The 21,855-nt window shown below is 45.9% G+C and overlaps 1 protein-coding gene across 1 annotated transcript in view; it reads right to left on the bottom strand.

The window, feature by feature from the left end:
- The window catches only part of ADAMTS10 (ADAM metallopeptidase with thrombospondin type 1 motif 10), a 278,682-nt gene that overhangs the window by 78,055 nt on the left and 178,772 nt on the right, over window positions 1-21,855 (bottom strand). The window contains exons 8-10 of the mRNA XM_086947210.1: window positions 14,240-14,283; window positions 5,985-6,090; window positions 3,713-3,859 (exon numbers count right to left, since the gene is read on the bottom strand). Coding sequence (XP_086803336.1) covers window positions 3,713-3,859; window positions 5,985-6,090; window positions 14,240-14,283 — 297 coding nt within the window. The remainder of the gene's footprint in view (window positions 1-3,712; window positions 3,860-5,984; window positions 6,091-14,239; window positions 14,284-21,855) is intronic.

Raw genomic sequence — 21,855 nt, 5'->3', positions numbered from 1 at the left:
ATGCTTGTCTTCACCTTGGAGATGCCCAGGAGGGGTCATCTCACAGGGAAAGCCAGGATGGGTTCCCCAGCGGTATACAGCGCCGGGACGCCCCTTTGCTGGGGCAGCTGTGCGCTTTACAAGTATACGACATTTAACATTTACTGCTTAAATCATACTTTGGGTCTGTTGGGACATCCTAGGCCACCCCAAGTTGGCTTTTCTGTATTACCGAAATACAATCCTTGCTCTACTTCTGGTCCTCACAGCAGCTGTCCAATGAGAAAGACGCCAGTCACCCACTGCCGACCAGACTAGATGTGGAAGAACCCCAGCTTCCCCAATCCATAAGGTATGTTTACACCCTATGTCACGCATTCTGTCATTGGCCTTGCCTGGGAGGTGATGATGGGCGAGTTCCAGAATCCTCTTTTTACCACGTATCGATGTGTTACAGATTTATCCAAAGAACACAACTTCCTAAACTGGAATATCTACGCAGGACTGCAAAGAAACAATGGTGTCACCGCTGGGTAGAGCAAGCAATAGCCCTGGCATCTCTAGTATCAGGCAGATCTAAGGTAGCGGTCCCTGCAAGCTCCACAGAGTCACTGCACATGGAACAAACTCCATGTGTAAAAGTTTAAGATGAGGTATGTCTATTGCCCTCTCAAGAAGATCCTCTGCTCTGCGTGGCTAGAAAAGTGACCCGAATATACTAAGCAATCGCTACGAATCAAAGAGCTCTATTAATGCGAATCTCTAGAGTGTACTTGGAGTAGTCAAAAACAGTCAATAAACATAAACCAGAGCCACACTCAACTTACCAATGACATAGAGGAACCAGTTTTTAGTAACCGTGGGCAAGCTTGACTCCTCATGCTAAGCCAGCCACCATTATAAAGGTCATTGGGAGCATTAGGCCATTTGGTTACCTTGCTCTTTGGTCCCACTGGTGCTGACCTTGCTAACCATGGTTACAAAGGGTCATCAAGGTAGCACCATAAAGAGAAAGTATCCAGGCTTTGAGTCCTGTGTACTTTCTGTGGTTCACGATTTGCCATTCTCTTATCCCATCAGCAGTAAACGGGAAACTGTGGCTGGGCTAGGTGTCAAGACTCTGGTGCCGCTGGTTGTCAAAGGGTGTTTAATATCACTTGCACTACCCCTTGGATTTTGGTGAATTTACAACTATGCCACCTCCACTTTGCTCATGGTAGATGCAACTGCTGAAACCCTCTCCACAAGGCTGCTATGAGTATGCCAGCGTAGAGATTTTGTTTATAAACAGAGCTTAATTTGTAAAAAAGGTAAGTGCCAGTGCCCTTCTCAAGAGGCCACTGCAGCCGGAACCACCCATTGCCCCCACTAGCGCTGCCAATGACAGTACCAACACAACTACTAACGACCACACTCCAACAAGTCTGACCATTCAGACAATTCCACGCCACCCTAAGATATAAGAATGGCCTGAGTGGCAGCTATTATTTATTTTAATGTAAATTAAAAGATTAAACAGCTGTTGTTGTGCTCGTCTCAAAATTAGACAAACAGCGCCACCACCTGGCAGACTGTCATAAGAGCTGGTGTTGAGAACTAAGCGCCAGTGCCGAGCACTGGAAACCACCGGCTCAAATTAGGCACGGTTTATACTGCTGCACAGAATGAACCGTCAGAAAGATGTTTTCATGTAACATTTGATTACAGATATTTTTAAGGGCACCTACTACAATGATATTGTCTCTAAATCAATTGCCAGTTTGTGATTTTGCAGATTCTAATGTTAGGAAATCTGTTTCAATTTCTACAATGGCTCGCGTCCAAAATTACTCAAACTACTCCTCTTCTCTGATGACAAGAGCCAGCTCAGAACTGATTGTTTTTTTTGCATTTGTTTTGTGGCTTAGTCCACATGATTTTTAGATTACGTGGAACAGTACAATGCTTTGCAAACAAGCTAGTGTTGTTTTAAATTGAATATTATTTACATTTTTATCAGTTGTTTGGTATACATCATTTAGTTTCATGCGGTTTGTGCTGTGCTACATTGGCATTAAAGTACATACTCTTCTAAGAGGAAAATGTTTAGCCTCAGCCAGGGCTACAACACAAAGGCGAGCTGCCGGAGACCGCTCTATGGAAGAATGTGTCCAAGCCGAGGAGATCACGTCTCTCTGGTTGGTGGTGGAATGACAATGACTTGGACACTCGCCAAGTGCTCGGCTTAGTAACTAGAGTTTCCAGGGAGTCTGCTCAAATAGCAAAACATATCCAAGTTCCTATCAGCCTAAGACTTGAATTCCCCTTCTAAGGTACTCTGAGGACATGGTACTTTTCAACTTTGGAACTGCTAAACCACAAGGGTTTCTGATTTAATTTAGCAGAACTGGCTGATCTAGCTTAGTGGCTTATTTGTTCTGCGGGTATATCGGTAAATGCGTGTTTGTTCATATCCTTATGGTATGGGTCCGGCCAACCCTTTTTGTACTCAGAGGACTTACTGTGACCTTGTCTGTCTACCATTACAACAGCTGTGCAATTCAAATTGGTGAAACGGCAGAGTGAAATTGCGTTTTAAGCAACATCCAAATCCAATCCACAGGTGAACAAGTGAAACCAGCTGATGTCAGGTGTTTCGTGTATTTAGTGTGCTTTTCTCTGGGCAAAAAAACTAGTCCAGGGTGAACAAGCCAAACAGCATCCATGGCAAGATAAGACCAAACCACCCATGAGCTGTACAGTTTATGTGCAATTAATTTTTCACCTCCTGCCTTGTTTTTCATCTGTGACAGAAGAAAGTAGGCAGAATCAGACTAGCTAAATTTTGCTGATTAATGCCACGAAACGCTTCCGCATACCAGGGTACTTCGTCCAACACGGATGCATGTCGTTACTACGCATGCTTTTACAACGCATGCCTTTACCACGCAGGTTTTACAACGCAAGTCGTTACAACGACTTGCGTTGGGGGGCGCTGAATAGTGAATAGTTTAATTTACTATTCCAACTCCAGTCACCATGGATAGTAGAGAAATTTTTGGATAGTAAATTAAACTATTCCCTATCCTACAGCGCCCCCCAGCGCAAGTCGTTGTAAAGCTGCGTGGTAAAGGTACTGTGTGGTAAAAGTTGCGTTGTAAACGCTGTTCCCCGTCCAACACTATTCAGGAGACCCGCAGACTGAGCATTGTTTATTTTGCTCACTACTCAACCAGTTTTGATGCAAAGTCAGACTTCCCAACACTAGACCAGTGTCCAAGCCTGACCTTCATCCATGAATTTAATTTTTCAGACTACTGGGAACCCAGCAACCTCTATAAACACTAGGCATGTTAACATCTTAAAAAGGTGAGAACATTATGTTTATCTTTTAATAGTCTGTCCTTTCTTATCGTGTTCACAATTGACGTTTACTCAATTATTTGTAATTAAATCCCAGAATTAGTGAATTTTCGAATATTTAATGAGGACTCTGATTTTTTTTATACGGTGTAGAAAAAACAGCACTTTGTTCAATATCAATACCAGATTTGTAAGTACAGATTCATAATTAGTCATACCAATCACTATAGCTAAAACACAAACAGAAGTTCAAAAAGAGTCGGGACATCACAAAGTTAGCTCAACTTCTACTTCCAATATAAGTAACAGTTTGTGATCAGTCTTTCATATTTCGTCGTTAGTAGAGATTTGTGTAACAAATGAACCATACAAAATTGATCATCGTACGTACTCCAGGAAGCTGGTGATGTAATCCCTGCTGCAGGTGGACCAGACAAATGGGTTTGTTTTCATGGTGATGTGTGCCGCCATGAGCTTGGCCGTCTCTTGCCCTCGAGGGCCGCAGTTATTTCCAACGCCATCATGATTCATGCCGAAGCTGAAATAGATCAGATTGCGTCAAGATGCCGTCTGCTAATGCTGGTCTCCAAGGCCATTGTAACTGAGTAGGACGGTGTAGGCTAGCCCTCCGAGTGTGCTGGACGCACTAGCAGTAAAATGTTATTAATAGGGCTTAGAACAGGAAGGGCTAGCTTCATAAGTCGGCTAGACTGAAAAGGCCAAGGACATCCAACGGTGATCGCGGAGGGCCGGATCCATGCCAGCACTCCGGAATCACCAGAATGTCAGGATAACTAACAACCATATGGGTGATTTCGAATCATTCTGTATTTTGGGTGAATATCCTGAAAGTCTGTAGTGAGTCTGGGTTTAGGGATCAAACATGCACAGCCCTGGACAGGTAAATCTCATGCCAACGGCACGTGCACTGCTGCATTCTGATTCTCGGTTTGGAGCAAGATCTATACCTTGAGACCTGAAATGGGAAATGTTGGATCATCCTGTATATGTGAGCCCCATTTTAGCCGGATTTCACAAGTCTCTGGCAGGGTATGGGTGATGGAGCCCAGGATCTGGCACTTGATTCAATACTGTAATACAGACAAATCCCTCTATGTCGAGCTGTTCCCATGAGCCATCACAATTTCACAATACAGAAACACTGGTGTTTTCTTGGTAACTTTTCAGCACAGTTCATTGGGTTATGCAAACTTTCTCACCATCATCACCCACCTTTTTTTGTTTTACATTATTTTCTAGAAAAAGAAGTGTCATTTTTAATTCAGCCCTGAACCTCTGGGCTGCTCTGGTTCTTCCCTCATTATAGGTAAAGTCAAGTAAAAACTGCCCAGGACCTTAGGCCTTAACAGAGATCCCAAGGCCAAGAGCTAACAGGAATAACATTTTCAGTTTTTTTATAGAGCCTGTTAAAGTCAATGGGCCACTTGGAATCCCCAAAAGGAAGACTGAGCTCCAAAGAATGAGCATCACACTCGGTGGGGGAGACAGAAGTCCAAGGAGTGTGATTCACACAAATTAAGTGAGACTGTGCAGGAGTCACTTCAAATGAGTGGGTCCAAGACCAGGACTCGCCTCCAATGTGTGAAACTGTGATTCAAGAAGTAATATTTGAAATCAATGAGCTTAGCTGTGTCCAGACCAGAAGTGAAACCCCTTCCCTGTGAGAGAGAGAAATGTGCCCCAAAGTTTGGTGCTTGCACTAACCAGCCCTTGCCCTCTGATACAGATTTTAACCAAGTATGTAAAGAGTTTCCAATAAGTGAAAGTCACAGCCAGCAAAGGAGGCAGTGCTCAAGGGTATGAGACTAGCACACAGTCAAAGACACAGTGAAGCATGCGGCAAGGCATGAGACACAAAACCCTACGAGTAGGGCTGTCCACCTAAGTGTGAGAGTCACACAAAATGAGTGAGGATTTGCTCCAAGAAGTGCAGTTCACAGTGAGTGGAACTAGGATGCATGAAGTGAGAATCACACCCAATCAGTTAGACTGTGTAATAACATCAGAGATTCACACAATCAGCGAAGGGGTATTTATTCCACTGCCTGTCCGCTTCCACTAACCCATGACATTTGTGTTGTCAATATTGAGGCATGCAACCGCTCACAGAAGACAAACCACCAAGTTCCTCAAACCTCTAATTGCCACAAAATTCAGGTGATTGGGGTTTGACCCAATGCGTTTTACCATGGGCCGAGATGCACGTCTGAGCTGTTGGACACAGTGTAACTCCATTAATTCTTAAGATTATTTAAGCCCAGTTAGCAGATCAACTTTAAATAGTATAAGTAGGATGAACACTGGCTTCCACTAAAGAACACCAACCCTCAGTGGTTTAAACAATTAAATTATAAACGTCTACCCGTAAACTATAGAAGTTTATACCCCACGTGCCACCTCGACAGATGACAAGTGTCCTGGTGCCCTTTGGAATACTTGGCCTATTCTGGCTTTGTAGACAACAGTATGTTGCATTCTGGGGCTGATGTGCTTATGTTAGCATGGTAAGCATGGAGTCAAACTTCCAGCACGCGGAGTGCAGTTGGTTAGAAACCGAGGACTGGCTGAGGTTGTCACATATGACACGGGCTCGCGTGTCAGCTGTACCCACATACTGCAGCGTGAAAAGAAGAGTCACTTACGTGTGTCCAATCTCGTGAGCGATGGTGAAGGCGGTGGCGAGGCCAATGTCCTCGTTGATGCTACAGCTCCTCTCCCTCTCGCACATGCCTCCCAAAGGTGCTAGACCTGAGGAGGGAAAGGTAAAATTCGAACCGGGGTTAGTGTGCAAAGGATCCACACTGGGCTTAATTTGTGCTGCTGGTTGTAGGTGAAGGCCACCTGCATTCATTTTTGGTGACTGGGACTTAATTTCCATCATCAGATTTAGACCCAATAAACAGGAAGGCACAAAAGGTGAAAGGAGGAAGATACGAAAACATTCACAAGCAGAGGAAGAGAAACAGACGAAAACGAACATACAGGAGGGAAATAAAGATCTCAGGAGGTTTATGGTGGCGGAAGGAAGAGGTATGAGGTGGATTCAAAACTGGGTAGGCTCAGTATTTAGCAAACATAAAGATTGCCACAGCCCTAAGAAAAACACTGGGCCGCTTAAAATATATTTAGTAATATACGTAGAGAGAAAACTTATGAATTAAGTGAAAAAGTTGGACACCAGCTGGCGATACGAACTCAGGAAGAAACATCAATCAATCTAGTAAAAGAAATCAAGGACCCAGAACTCGGTTTGAGATCTGAACCCTCTGATATAAGAGCTGCATTTCAGGGATTTTATCGGAAACTATATCACGAGGCTAATAATGAACAGAGGGATCCCGAAACGTATCTTGACCCACTTACTACAGATCGACTGGGAGCAGAAGATCAGGAAATACTAGATAGTCCCCTCCATTGGGAGGAAATTCTACTCTCTATGAACTCCCTAACCAATGGGAAAGTAGCAGGGATGGATGGGATCCCGACTGAGTTCTATGTCAAATTTGCACCTCAACTCAGGACTATTATGTTAGAACTGTTTCTATATATCTTTATGGGGGGGAATCCACCGGTGTCATGGTCATTAGTCAAAATAATCGTTTTTCCTAAGAAAAATAAAGATCCTCAGGAAATGGGTTCATATCGACCTATTACCCTGATTAATGGGGATTCGAAAATATATTCAAAACTATTAGCCGCACGGCTCGCGCCAATGATACATAAAATTGTCTCCGACCGTCAAAATGGTTTTGTACCGGGGAGATCTACAATTGATCACGTACAAAGAGTTATTTCTCTCTTTGACTACACAGGAACAACAGGGGACCCTATGGCGCTTATTCTGCTCGACGCAGAGAAGGCGTTCGATAGGGCCTCCTGGAAATTCCTGTGGGCCGCCATGTTAAACTGTGGCATCGGAGAGAGATTTATAACAGCGGTCTAGAAGCTATATGTAAACCCTAGTGGCAGTGTATTGATTAATGGGGTTCTGTCTAAAAATGTTACCATCACTAGGGGGACAAGACAGGGTTGTCCCTGTTCGTCCCTGTTGTTTTCAATCTATATTGATACATTTGTACGCAGGCTAGAAAATAATGTATTAATCCCCCCTATTCGAGTGCGTAATCATGACACGAAAATTCTAGCATATGCCGATGACATAGCTATCGTTACCTGTGATCCCAATAATGCTATAAGTTTGATTGAAAAAGAAGCCCAAATGTTTGGTACAGCCTCAGGGTATAAACTAAATTCCAGCAAAACACAGATTGTGCTTAATGATAAAGTTAAGATGAGGACTCTAGAATAACATATAAGGCCACATATCTGGGGGTCAGCATTAAAGCTAGTATTGAGAATATAGTTAATGACAATGGAGAACCACTCATACAGCGCACCAAGAAAGAACTGTTTCGATTAAACAATTTACACTTAACTATTGGGGGTAGATGCAGCGTAATGAAGATGCTTTTTTCCCCAAAATTTTAATATTTTTTCCGAGCAATATGCTTAGAATTTTCTCCCCAATTATTTAAAAATATAGACACCATGTTTTCACGGTTTATATGGGGGTATAAGAGACCACATAAGGCATTCAGATGGATTACAATACCAAAAGAACGAGGAAGGTGGGCATTGCCCAACTTTAAGTTATACTATTGGGCCACCGTGTTAAGATATAGCATGACACTTATATCTGACAACCCGATCGGCAGTAGCATACCCACTCCTCAAGAACTTATTCTAGGGGAAGGTTGTGCAGGATGCCTCATGTACATGATGGCTATTTAAAAAAAAACAAAGTTTAAGACAATCTCCAGTGTCGCCAAAGTATGGGGAATGTCAGAAATTTACTGGGTCTGGGTTGCTACTCTTATTATACCCCTGAGAGTCAAAATACGGATCTTCCAGGGATTTTTCACGACACCTGTATGAGGAGATGGATTGAAGCAGGGGCTAGACAGCTCGGGTGCTTTTTCTCGGCAAACGGACTTAAGACGTTTGCCGAGCTGCGGTCAGAATTTAATATCACTAACAGGGACTTCTTTAAATTCCTTCAGCTGAGAGATTTTTTATTAAAAAAAGGAGGAGGCTGTATTAAATTTCAAACTTGCCAAACCATAGAAAATCTGTGTAAAGATTCGCCTCCAAAAATTGGGGAAATATATGAAGTACTGAATACATCATTTCCAGATGACATGGATAAACATATGGTAGCATGGCAGACTAAACTAGGGGTACCTCTCTGAATCCCTCTCTATGCATACGAAATGTCACTTACTTGTTTGATGTCTATAAAATTACAAGTGCAATTCTACAAAACTTTCTTCTCACTGTACTATACCCCATATGAAATAGCTAGGTGGGGGACGGGGAAAGGTACAACATGCCCACGTTGTGCATTACCCGAAGCAGATATTACCCATATGTTTGCCTCTTGTAACATACTAACAAATCTACTAGCGGAAAACTCTGGCTTTCTCTCTGACATATCCCAAGTCAGGGTGAATATTACAACCGAAGAGGCTATGTTGGGCACAACTAGCAGTGTTCGACCACAACAGATACATGGGCTGATCTTTGTGGCAATGGCTGTTTTTCGGTTGTGCATAGCATCATCATGGCTGGATCCGATGCCACCGTCTTTTTTGCAATGGAGGGCTAGACTACTTGCGACATGCAGCCTTGAGGTGGCTATTTAGAAGAACAAAGGGCGTAATGCACGAAGAAGGGGTATGAACATTTGGGAACCTATGTTAGATTGGATCCAAGAGCACTGACTGGATTAACTCTAACAATAGGTGTTAGATCTTTATGGTAGCTTCGGGTTTCTTTTATTTTCTTTGCTTTGTATTTGTTGCAGAACTGATGAGGTGTCTTCTAATCATCTGAGAAATGCCCTCTTTTCTTTTTTCTCTTTTTTTTCTTCTTGTGACGAATTGAATGTTAATTGTTATTTACCTATGTCTTTAACAGATTTGGGAACCTGATCTCAAGGGGGGAGAGGGGGTGTGGATTTCGTGTAAAAAAATGAACATTTTCTGAATAATGAATTTTAAAAAAAGAAATAGTTTTTCATGGCTGTTGCTTTTCCATTTTACCATCCATATGACGTTGGGCGAAGCCCTACTCTGCTCCCTACATTGCCTTACGTCTTGAGTGGTATTGTGAGGCTCGGTCATTGCAGTCTGGAGAGGGGTCATGGGAGGCACCTTTGGCTAGTATGAGCCCACTGGGCACCAGCACACACATTCTGTGACATGTAGTTCCCCCTTAGTCATTATTGGCACTACATACAATCATGTAAAGTTGGGCGTCGCTAAAAGGTCTGTGGACTGAGGTCTGTGCCTCACAGGTTAAATTTTCTATTTCTAGCGCTCAAAAGTGGCATCGGCAACTACTAGCACTATATAAAGAATCGAATAAATAAATCAGTAAATAGATTATTTCCCATAATCAGCTTTTCATACGAGGGCTCGCGGAGAGCCTTGCTGCATAAGCTGGTAGCGCTCTTTTAATGAAAGAAGGAATGAAAGAGTTTTTGTATAGCGCAACATTCACTCCAAGGAGCATCTTGGCGCTTAGTGGAAAAAGGACATCTAGGAGATTTTTACATAGGAGAGGGTGACTGAGAGAAGCGTTTAAAAAATAGATAGTGCCAGGTGGTCTGGATCTTTCAAACGTGCATTCATAATGGTAAAAGTGAAGCTACAAATCCAAAATATATAAATATCATTACAACAGAAATTAACATTGTAAAATCCTGTAATCTAAAGAAAGCAAACATGTCTCTCTCCCTCTTTATGTCGCTTTGAGGTATGGCCTGAGGTCACTCAGCCGCTGTGGCCTTTCCCAGACCAGTGCAAGGCCTCATGGGTCCTGGCCGTGGCCGGGGCTACGTGAGACGTGTCACTGGGCTAAGTGCGCAGCAAAGATTTAATCAGATAATGAGCTGTTTCTCCACCCTGTCCCAGGGAAGGTCTTATCTGGGCACGCCTGCAGCCCGAGCACGGGACCCGGGGGGCAGCCGAGGACAGCTGGGAGGCTGGGCTCCGTGCTGCCTGGCGGGCTCCGTGCTGCCCGGAGGGACCTCGGCGGACTTCCCTGGCTGGCTGGAGCAGGTGACACCGGGGCCAGAGGAAGCCGCGAGCCTTGCCCGCGTGTTTAGGACGGCCAGAGGGAGAGGGCGAGGCGTCAGATTAGGAAGGCGTTGATGGGGTGCAAAGGGGATAAGAGGCAGAGTGGCCTCTAAAGCATATCAGCCTGGTGGCCTCTTCTCATAAGAGCAGCTTCAGGCAGCCGCCAACAGCCCTAAGCATGCTTGGTCACGCGCTTGCAGTTCACTGATAAGCATGGGCCTACAAGTCCCAGCATGCTTCCGCAGTATGATGAAAAACCTGGACTGGCTGCAAGACACGCTCATGACTGAACAAGCTGGCATCTAAACTAGAAAAAACAAGCATTTGCAATGTAATCAGTCTCGCCTTTGGGGTCATAAGCATTTTCAGTTGGGCAATAGCATTGCTTTCCACCCAGCGGTACACTATCAGTGGGCCAATAGCAGCGCTTTCCACCCAGCGGTACACTAACAGTGGGCCAATAGCAGTGCTTTCCACCCAGCGGTACACTATCAGTGGGCCAATAGCAGTGCTTTCCACCCAGCGGTACACTATCAGTGGGCCAATAGCAGTGCTTTCCATCCAGCAGTAGTGCAGCACTTTCAGGCAGGGCCGGATTGGTAAATCGGGCATTCGGGCAATGGCCGAGGAGCCGGTATCCGAATTCCAGCAGTGGCTGTTTTTTTTGGGCAGCCGGGGCCGATTTGGGTGATTTCTGTTCGGATGCAGCCAGCAGCTCAGTGGGGCTCGAGTGGCCTTTTTGGAGGCAGATGGGCGTCCGTTACCTCCCTTTTATCAACAGGCAGAGGTGTCACTCCCTTTCTATATCTGGCCCGGCCAATTAATGCATGCAGATTGAGCGGGGCAGGGGGCCTGAGCCGAAGTGTCCTCCCTTGTTTTCAGGTGTGTTTTAATGGTGTGAACTAATCAGTGTATTTTTTTCAATCTACATAAAGTTAAGAAGACATTCCTCTGTCAGAGACCCTCTTCAAGCCGCAGCAGTGTTTTGCGGAAAGGCACTATGCAAATGAGGGCCACTTTTTTTTGCGTGCCCGGAACGATCTTTAACTCCAATCCAACCCTGCTTTCAGGGGTCAATAGCAGTGCTTTCAACCCAGCAGTAATGCAGCACTTTTAGGGGTCAATAGCAGTGCTTTCCACCCAGCAGTAATGCAGCACTTTCAGAGGTCAATAGCAGTGCTTTCAACCCAGCAGTAATGCAGCACTTTTAGGGGTCAATAGCAGTGCTTTCCACCCAGCAGTAATGCAGCACTTTCAGAGGCCAATAGCAGTGCTTTCAACCCAGCAGTAATGCAGCACTTTTAGGGGTCAATAGCAGTGCTTTCCACCCAGCAGTAATGCAGCACTTTCAGGGATCAATAGCAGTGCTTTCCACCCAGCAGTAGTGCAGCACTTTCAGGGGTCGACAGCAGTGCTCTTGATTGAGCTAGAGCGCAGCACTTTTAGTGTGAAAAGAGCAGCTGCTGCACTTACCACCCAGAGGGACCGCAGAACTTCTGGACAGTGATGGCAATTCTTAACCGGAATGGGATACTTGTTATGGGGCAGTGCTGACACTTTGGTGTATGATTGCAGTGCTGTGCACTGTACAGTCCAACCACATCTTGTCAGAAGGACTGTGCACTGGGAAAGGACAGCCATTTGTCAGCATTCATTCAATATCGAGGCGCTCGGCTTTTCAGTGGGGAAGGACCATCCCTTGTGAACAGCACCAACGTTTTTTAAAGGGACAGGAGTGGCACTTCTTACAAGGACTACTGTACACCGGAGCAGGACAGGCATCTCTTAGAAGGGCTGCAGTACTGAAGCAGTGCGTGGTCTTCTGCTAGTCTCAGAACCCTCAGTACTTTTAATTGGATGGTAAACATAATTATCAGCAGGTCTGTAATGTGTTCAGTGGGCCAGTAGTAATCGGGATTTAAATGTGTTTTAGGAGGACTGCATTACTTTGAACCGGGTGGTGAGCACACGTCCAAACAGGACTACGCCCTTGATTTGGACAGGAGTACACCTCAGAAGGCGGTATTTTGTGGAGTTAAGATAGCACAGCACGTGCCCACAGGACTAAAGCCATTTAAACATGGCCACAAAATACCTCTCGGCTGGACTACAACTGTATTGTATTGCAGTATTTGTACAGCGCTTACTGTCCCTGTGGGGGTGTTGGAATACTATAAGTGTGCTAGGACACCACAGATTCCATTTTAGAAACTACAGCACTTTAAATAGAAGTGCACCCACACCTCTGAGCAAGACTGTGCACTTGGGGCAGTAAAGACCTCTCAGGGCATAACTGCAGTACTTTGAACGTGATAGTACATACATTTCAGAGCACGATTGTAGCACCTCGAAACGGACATTACAGACACTTATGAGCAGGACTACAGCATGTTAGAGAGGACTATGGACACACCGCTCTCAGCAGGTCTGCTTTGGCTTCACTAAGAGAGCAGATATACCTGTGGGGAACAGCAGCACTTCAAGCAGAACAGCGCAGCTTCTCTGGGAAGGACTCTTCACTTAGAATAGGACAGAGTAAACACTTCTGGGCAAAACAGAAGCCCCGACGGAAGCTCTTTAACTCGTATGCGCGCGATGCAAGGCATCGCGTGCACATGAGATGCGCATCACGGAGTGGTTCGCATGTAAACCTTAAACTCACTTCCTGGTTGTCTCCGGGATCCCCCTGGATGTCAGAGCACAGCAGCAGAACTGTCCGGGTGAGAGAGTACCTACCTGGAGAGGTTCTACCGCATCTGTCCGGCAGTAGCACAGTGCTGGCAGAACTGGCCACTTATGGAAAGAGAAAGAGGACAGGTTGCGGTCAACTAAGTGTCAACGGAAGACATCGCCATGGATGCCATCTTACAGAGGGAACCCTTTCATTTCGAACAAAGGGCCGACGAGCAGGAAACATAACTGTATGGTTCACACGTACGTGACGACATGGCCATCAAGAGGCGGGATTAAGTTGAGGAAAACCAATCAGATTCCAGCATTTAGGAATTAGGCCAATCAAAAAGATAGGCGGAAAGTGGGCGGACCCTTCCCCACTATACTGTATACATCATCTCTCAGTGAGACAGCGCATGCGCTGCCTAGGCGAGACCTAAAAACAGCATGGGACTGGCTGTGCACACAACCTCATATCCTACGATATTCAGTCACATTCATTCTTCTGTGATGCACTGGTTTATTTCTAAGTAGGATGGAATCATTTGGTCAAGCTACGCAGCTGGGAACAAAAAAACATCTCTGTTCAATCTTTGTATCGCTTGCACATACAGTTCAGCTCACTAAGTTTACCAGGTCCATGCGTATTTAGCTGTTCCAGTCCAGATTTTATCCTTTTTTTTTTACTCTTAGTATTCTGGGACTTGTGGTCTTACATATCCAAGTATAAAAGCAGAACTATGCGTCCAAGAACTAAAAAAAGGATACCTTAACTGGGCTGGCTTGTTCCACATTGACCAGGGAATCCTGGATCCATGAAACTTTGTTGCACCCATCTCATATTCTGACCAAAGAATTGCATTTGAATAAACCTTGTTTAATATATATTTTTAATTGTGTAGCATTTTGACAGGACCCTGGGTTACGTAGGGACCAGTAAACTAGTCTTTAAATGTATGGTGATGCCAGTCTGAGATGGCTGAAGGATTTGTAAATAGCAAGTAAATTAATTTAAAATTCTTGAAGTTTTTTAGTTTGGTGGACCCTTGTTATTGCACCCACCCTTAGATGCAGACCAGTCCTACCTAAGGTTCCGCACGGCTTGTTCTTGTAGATGCAAATGTCATATCTGAAAGAAAAAAAGGAGACGGTCACAGTTAAGATGGGTCTTGCACAGAGGGCTTCAAATCGCTGTATTCTTCCCGACATACTATATTTCCTCGTGGCACACACTTTGATATAGCTAAAACCCATCAGTTTAAGGGTCCTCTTTAAAATAGATGCCTTCACAATCAATCAGATTGATTAAAGTGGTCTTCAAAATGTAGGGTGAAGTCAAGAGGTGTGTAGATTCCCCAAAACTTACAACATTGTGGGTGATCTCCAATTTCTGTGGCAAAGCCAACACTTTACTTGACCCCTGACCCCATCACTTACCCTAAATTTATGACGAGGGAAAATCCATGATAGTGGCAGATATTTCACAACCAAAACTGCACAGCAGGATTATAAAATTCTGATTTAGTGATTTTGATGTGAAATTGCTTATTTTTTGTACCTGTCCATCAGAATTATGGCTGGTTAAAAGTCCTTTAATATCACCATTCAAAAAGGGAGGTCAAGAAAAAGCTTTGCAGCGCTGGAGATACACCTTCCCTCAGTAGCTATCAAGCACAGCATTCTCTGACCCACTATACAAGCTGCGCTCGGACGCCTACCACTGAGAATTGATATCCTAATCGAAGAGCTCAATTTGGGTGGGGCTTCTTCCTTAAAAAGGATGATGGCTCTCACTTTCCAAAGTGACTTGCATCACCGTCGCCCCACCCCCTCCTCACCATAATTCCGAGGTTACACACAGTGGGCCCCTGTGTAGGAGAAGAGAAACAACTAGAAAGTGTATTAGTCCCTCCATACCACGTGGCTAAAATGAGTGTACTAGCGAAACTGCAGCTCCTCAGTAAACATCAACATGTTTCTAGCCCTAAACTACTAGCCCTTACTGGTCCAGGGCATTCATCAGGACTGGGCTCCTTTCTCCCTGAAACTATCCCTAACTCATGGTAACCAAGCCCTGCTTGCCTTGTCATATATCTAAAGGGAAGAGGTAAAAACTACACACAGCTCCTTGCCTGGCTGGGTGTAGGTCATAGTGGCCCTCTGACCACAGGCATGAAACATTCAGGCCACCTGGTCACAGGTCTGGACCAGTGTCCAACTCGACTCGCATACACCTGAGACTCGGTTGAACAATTTACATACCCTTTTCCAGCCACGTGACCCGACTATTTTTGTTCGTTGAGGTTCTAAAAGTAAATAGATAATTAGTCTACATGCCAATGCCATTTCAGAAGGCTCCACACCTCTGACCGGTTCGAGAGGCGTGCTGAAATATAGTGCTTGTCAGATCCACCATAGCTTAAATAAGCCAAAGTTAGGCAATCTAGTGAATGCTTGCAAGGGACTAGTAGATTTATTTTGTATCTCTGCCTCTATGCCCTGGTTAGAATGCCATTATTCAAAAAAACGTCTGCACATAACTCGCAATGAGTTTACTGCTCAGCAGCTACAGTCGGTTTAAACTTTATTTTTTTTCAAGTGGATCTTCATTGATTCTACATTACATCAATATAATGAAAGATAGGTATTTTGCTTACAGTTTACATTTCTGTCGTCTCCCCATCTTGTGATATCTCCATGCCCTTGTGTCTTTCTGTCCCCCCTTCGTCGCCCAACCTGAATGGTGCTTGGCGGCGGGACTGGCATACCAATGGGCATTCAACTTATAGTAAGCTTAAAGGCGCCAACTGTATAGGTTAACTGTAACCATTAACAGAGCCACAAGGGCCCAACTTGAGATACAGGAACTTTGTGAAGATGAACAAGTAGTAGCCCGGCATGTTCTAGACCCTTTCGTCTGGTTGGTACATGATTCCCACGGCCCCTCCCATCCTGTACTGTGAGTGGTTGGACCACATGTTGCCATTGGATTCAAGCTAGCCTGGCTGATGACGGCTGATTAGCCAGAAACCGGTCCCAGGATGCTTGTTTTCGGTCCAGGGAAGACATGGCTTGGCAGTTCGGGCTGGACTGTACCCATGAGGTACAGGGTCAGACTGATTTGCATATGGCCATGTCTTAACTGGGGTGGCGGAGTGAGCTAAAGAATGATGATGGATTAAACCCAGATCAGTTGACTGGGGGTGAGTGCTTGCATTGTTCAACACTCCGTCCATCATCCCCTTTGGTTTTGCTTTGTTTGCCCTAAGTTGGCAGGGTATGCCCAGACGTGGGTCCCTTGCTCACTTTGCCACTGGATTCAAGCTAACCTGGCTGATGACGGCTGATTAGCCAGAAACCGGTCCCAGGATGCTTGTTTCCGGTCCAGGGAAGACCTGGCTTGGCAGTTCGGGCTGGTCTGTTCCCATGAGGCACAGGGTCAGACTGATATGCATATGGCCATGTCTGAACTGGGGTGGCGGAGTGAGCTAAAGAATGATGGATTAAACCCAGATCAGTTGACTGGGGGCGAGTGCTTTTAATGTTCAACATTCCGTCCATCATCCCCTTTGGTTTTGCTTTGTTCGCCCTAAGTTGGCAGGGTATGCTCATATGTGGGTTCCTTGCTCACTTTGCCACTGGATTCAAGCTAGCCTGGCTGATGACGGCTGATTAGCCAGAAACCAGTCGAGGGATGCTTGTTTCCGGTCCAGGAAAGACATGGCTTGGCATTTTGGCCTGGACTGTTCCCATGAGGCACAGGGTCAGAATGATTTGCATAGGGCCATGACTGAACTGGGGTGGCGGAGTGAGCTAAAGAATGATGATGGATTAAACCCAGATCAGTTGACTGGGGTGAGTGCTTGCAATGTTCAACACTATGCCCATCATCCCCTTTGGTTTAGGAATGTGGTCCAACCACATCTTGAGCAATGTATGTCCAACTGCTCAGCGTATGTGTTATAAACAGTGGTGTTCCTCCTCCACCCATCAAGAGTGAGGTGACGTGGAGAAGCCCCCAAACCAGCATCATGGGTAGGATCCCATTCGGCCTCGCCCCTTCCTCGTCAGGTTACTACTTAGTAGCACCCATTGTCAAGTACAAATATCTTGCCCGTGCAACCATGAAAGCAAGCACCCCAAGTAAGGTCTGTGCAGTAAATTGAATTCTGGGGTTGAGCCCTTGAAAGCACCTGTTCAAATTAAGTAATATTGCTGGCATATAATGTTGCTTTTTTTTTTTTACATTGACAAACATTGAGAAAATAGCTGTCAGCTTCTTCCATATCAAGAGGGCGACCTTCGGCCACTCCAGGTTTTTCATTAGCCAAGAGAGGACAAGCATTTTCACATCTCTCATCATAAGTATGTGCATAGATGTCCCAGAATGATTACCGCTGTTGGCTGAAAAAAAAGGCTGGCAGACCTCTCATTCTATGGGCCCAGTGGACAGCTCAGCAAAAATAAACTGGTTTGTTGAAGTCCCAGTCCGTGTTGTGAGTGTAATAAACACTGAGACTATATGTCACCCTCAGTGCACTAAGGGATTGAAAGAACACAGTGTACCATGTACCGAGATGGTAGCTGGCAGCAATCACCACAGGAATGTGCAAGGAGGTCAGAACACTAATGAAGCACCCAGGGGAGGCTTCCTTGGCTGCTCCAGCCCAGCTGAAAACACAACAATAGAAAGGACCGTGCCAAACCACAGGGTGTAGCAAGCACAATGTTCAGTATAGGGACACCATCCATGCGGTACTGCCACTATATAAATAAACTCAGATTAATAAAGGCAGGGCCTTTGAGGTGAGGACTTTTTGAAAAGCTTAGCTCTCAACTAAAATTCTTTAGTGACTCCACAGAAATGGCTTAGTGAGATAAACTCTAACTGATAACTTCTGTTAGGATCCCATTATTGAACCCCAATATTGCCAGGTCAACCTTTGAAGCTTTAAGGGGTCGGTAATCTGAATTCTATTAAGTTTGTGAGCCAGAGTCATATTATCAAAAGGCGCAACAGATGTGTGCACCCGCTTTTTGCACCTTTGGGGTCTTCGGTATCACTGAAAAGGCTGAAAACGCTTTGGCGACCCATTCTGTAATACAGATTGCACTGATGCTACAAGTACACCCGCACTAGCTCTACGGGGCAGTCTGTCATTTGCATGGGTTTGTGCCCCTACCCAGCTGCGGAAACACTTTGCACCCCAATGTATTATGTACACCGCCTCAGAGGCAAAGAGGCTAACAGGAGAGGCTCTGACTATGCCCTACATTGAGACGACGCATCCTCAGTGTCCCCGTGAGGGTGCCCCTTGTAAAGAGGGGCAAATGGGTTCCTATGGATACCCAGACATCTCCCTACAGACAACTGCAGTTACTTACTGTTTCCACCTACAGGGTGATCTCTGCTCCCCTTTTTCAAATGCAGGCTGGGGTTCTGCTTGAACTGTGAAAAGCTTCAAACAGCCAGTCCAACTGCACCACTGCACCGCCCCTCAAGGTCATGCACGAGTTTGTGGCACTTATTGTGATAGGGCACACAAGCGTCGGCCTGCACCTTGCACACACCACGAGTGTGCTCTCCTTCTATAATATGAGCCCATTAATCCACAAATGTCAAATTGCAGGGCACAGCACTATATGATAATAATCCCTTAATATCTGCATTTCATGGCATGTAACACATCCTGCCTCCAATGGCCTCAAGTACTTTTGCTTGCATAGCGCCACCCGAGATCTACGTGGACAGTCCCAAATGCACTCGCTTAGCAGCTTTGGGTCCATCGCCGTATTAGTAGCATAGTGGCATCCCATTGTGCAAGTCCAGTGACACCTTCTCTGGTATAGCCTAAAATTTTCATTGCAGCTTCACAATGTATAGACTCAAGCATGTGGTACGGCTGTGAATTCTTCTAATCACTAGCTACACTCCTCATCCATACCCACCAAATATGTTTAGGCTGTAGCATGAGAAGGGCCAGGAGACAGGTGGAGTGGAGATTGGTTGCACTGGAGTCTTATCCCAGCTTCTGGCACTTAGCGGTGATGCAAGGGAGGCCTGCCATGCTCCTCACCGTGCCAGGCTATTGAAGGTTCAGGGGTGATCCTTCACAGCCCAGGTGTTTTACTCCATCTGACATGGTCGATTGGGAAGACCCACATCTTTCTCGCCCACCGGCACCCAATAAGATTAACTGAGGTGTTAGGATTAAATGTTGCTTCCTACTACTCATATTTTCAGCAACTTCCTGGCATCTGTGTAGGAGGCTGGCTTAGTATATGATACACACTTTTTTTAAACTGAAGCCCCTTTCACTAATCCAGGCAATCCTTATGGTGATTTTAGTGGTCTTAGACAAGCAGAGAAAGCTCTCTATGTGGTAGCTGTGGAGAGCAGCCTTCAGGCTAAGTCCAGAAGAAGTGTTAAGCAGCTTGTTTTACCAGATATAATCATGTAGTCTAGGTTAAGCGAAAATGTACCACACAGTATATATATAATAATAGGTCTATTTATTACACAACACTCACTAACACATTGGTATACCTCCTACCCGGAGATATAAACACAAATACACATTAATACTTCCTTTGCAATAGGTAAGTAAGCACACAATACAGTGGTCTTCAGGGGACGACCAAACCATATATGAAGAAAGTGTAGTGTGAACTGCGGCCAAAGTCGGGACTTGGACCAAGAAACTTAGAGGAACAGGGGACACAAGGAAATTCCTAAGCTAAGTAGCCAGGAACCCCACGGAGGCCATGTGCAGTGGAAACTCAGCCGCTTGTCCAATAGAAGTCAACGGGGAAGTCGCAGTTGCAGTTTTGAAGAATAAGGACCCTTGTAAGTTGACCCTGAAGAAACTCTGTGGAAGACAGAAAGTTGGAGAGTCACCACATCCATGGATACCCAGGGAACCAGGACCTCTCCACCAGGGTAGCCGGGTGCACAGGTGCAAAGTAACGTTGGAAACCGCCGTAGACCACTACAGAGGACTTCAGGAAAGATGCTGCTGGAGAAGACAGTGCAACAGTGTGGTGTAATCCAGGGGGATTCTTGATGTGAATAACCTGTAAGCAGAAGGGACAGTGTGTATGCCACTCGGAGGTGACCAGGAGGCACGGAAGAGCAGTGCCCACCGATGAAGGACAGTTCAGAATTGATGACGGTGACCTTCTCGCTGCAGCTCTGAGGACCAGGCGACGCGGAGGACGACCAGGAGCCATGCACAAGCTGTCCCACAACGGAAGTCAAGAACCAAGGGGTTGGTGCCCGGTGATAGCACCAACAAACCTTGGTAGCTGCAACAGGCATGGAAAGTGAAGAAGGAGCATCTTGGGACAAGAAAGGTCCAAGGGACTCACCACAAGCAGGAGAGTGAGAGCACGCCCCAAGCAAGCAGGGGAGCTCACTGAAGCTGGGGAAGACCCTCAAGAGGATCCACACTCTGAAGGCACACGAGTGGTAAGAGGACCTCAAGCAGCTCACCAAAAAGGAAGGTCCACGGTGCAGAGGATGCAGCAAAGGAGCTGTACTTGGCAGGAAAAGATGCTGGAGGCTAGAGCTTTTTACAGCCTGAAGATCTCTGGCGTGCAGAGCCAACAAGACTTGGCAATGGAAAGTCGACGCGGTGCACAAGAGTTTGGTCCCAGTGGTACAGATGAGAGATACTTGTCTCAAAATTATAGATACGGACAGGTCAGGCCTTGAAGGAGTTGCAGAACCACCACCTGTGTTGCTGAGCATTTCGAAGTCCGTGGGACATCAGGAGCAGCAAACCGGTCAGCTTTGTTGTGCTGCCTGCAGATGCAGGGGAGGGACTCCTTCACTCCAAGGGAGATTACTTCAGGTGTCCTTGATGCCCACAGGTCTGGTGAAGATCCTGGAAGAAGCACAGACACAGACGATGAAGAAGACTTGCAGAACAGTGAAACCAGGAGCAGCGGGAGTTTTCCTTGGTGCAGTCTCAGTTCCAGGCGAAATCCAAGTGTCCAGAATGGTTTCAGGCTTGAGTCTTGTCCCTCAACACATCTGAATAGCCACCCACAGGTAAGTCCATATGTACTCTAGGGAAAGGGTTGGAACGACTATGAGGTCTCTCCAAGCAGATGGGCTGGGCAGAGGGGAGATACTCCCATGTCCTTTGTCCAGTTTCGCACCAGAGCAGGAACCAAGGGCTCCCAGAACTGGTTCCAACTGGAGTATGCAATGAGGACACCAAAGCAGTGTGGTGGGGCTGGCAAGCGCCCCCAACCCAGCTCAATACATTAAGTCCTGTCTGGGAGGTGGTCATACCTCCCTGCGACAGGAAACCTATTGTTCTGCCTTTCCCATTTTGAGCTTGGCTCAGCAGCAGGAGGGCAGAAACAGGTCTGTGATCTGCAGCAGTACAAGCGTGCTGTCAGACCCTGAAAGGCTGTTACCGGAAGTACAGCAGTGTGCCCCAGGGGAGCCCTCCAGTGCGTGGGTTCATACTTCCAACATTGGAATCGGTGTTGGGGTAGGATTCCAAAATGTTTGATGCCGTGAGAAGTGCAAGCACCAACTCACACAGGCTGCAATGGCAGGCCTGTAGTCACAGTATGAGTGGTCTCTCATGGGTAGAACAATACATGCTGCAGCCCATGGGAGACTCCTGGCGTACCTATACCCTGGGTACCTTAGTACCATATACTAGGGACTTACAAGTGTATACCA

This window comes from Lissotriton vulgaris, chromosome 12 (genome assembly GCF_964263255.1).
Source record: "Lissotriton vulgaris chromosome 12, aLisVul1.2, whole genome shotgun sequence".
NCBI lineage: Eukaryota > Metazoa > Chordata > Amphibia > Caudata > Salamandridae > Lissotriton > Lissotriton vulgaris.
Note: the sequence above shows the minus strand (reverse complement) of the source record. Positions and strands in the feature narration are given on the sequence as shown.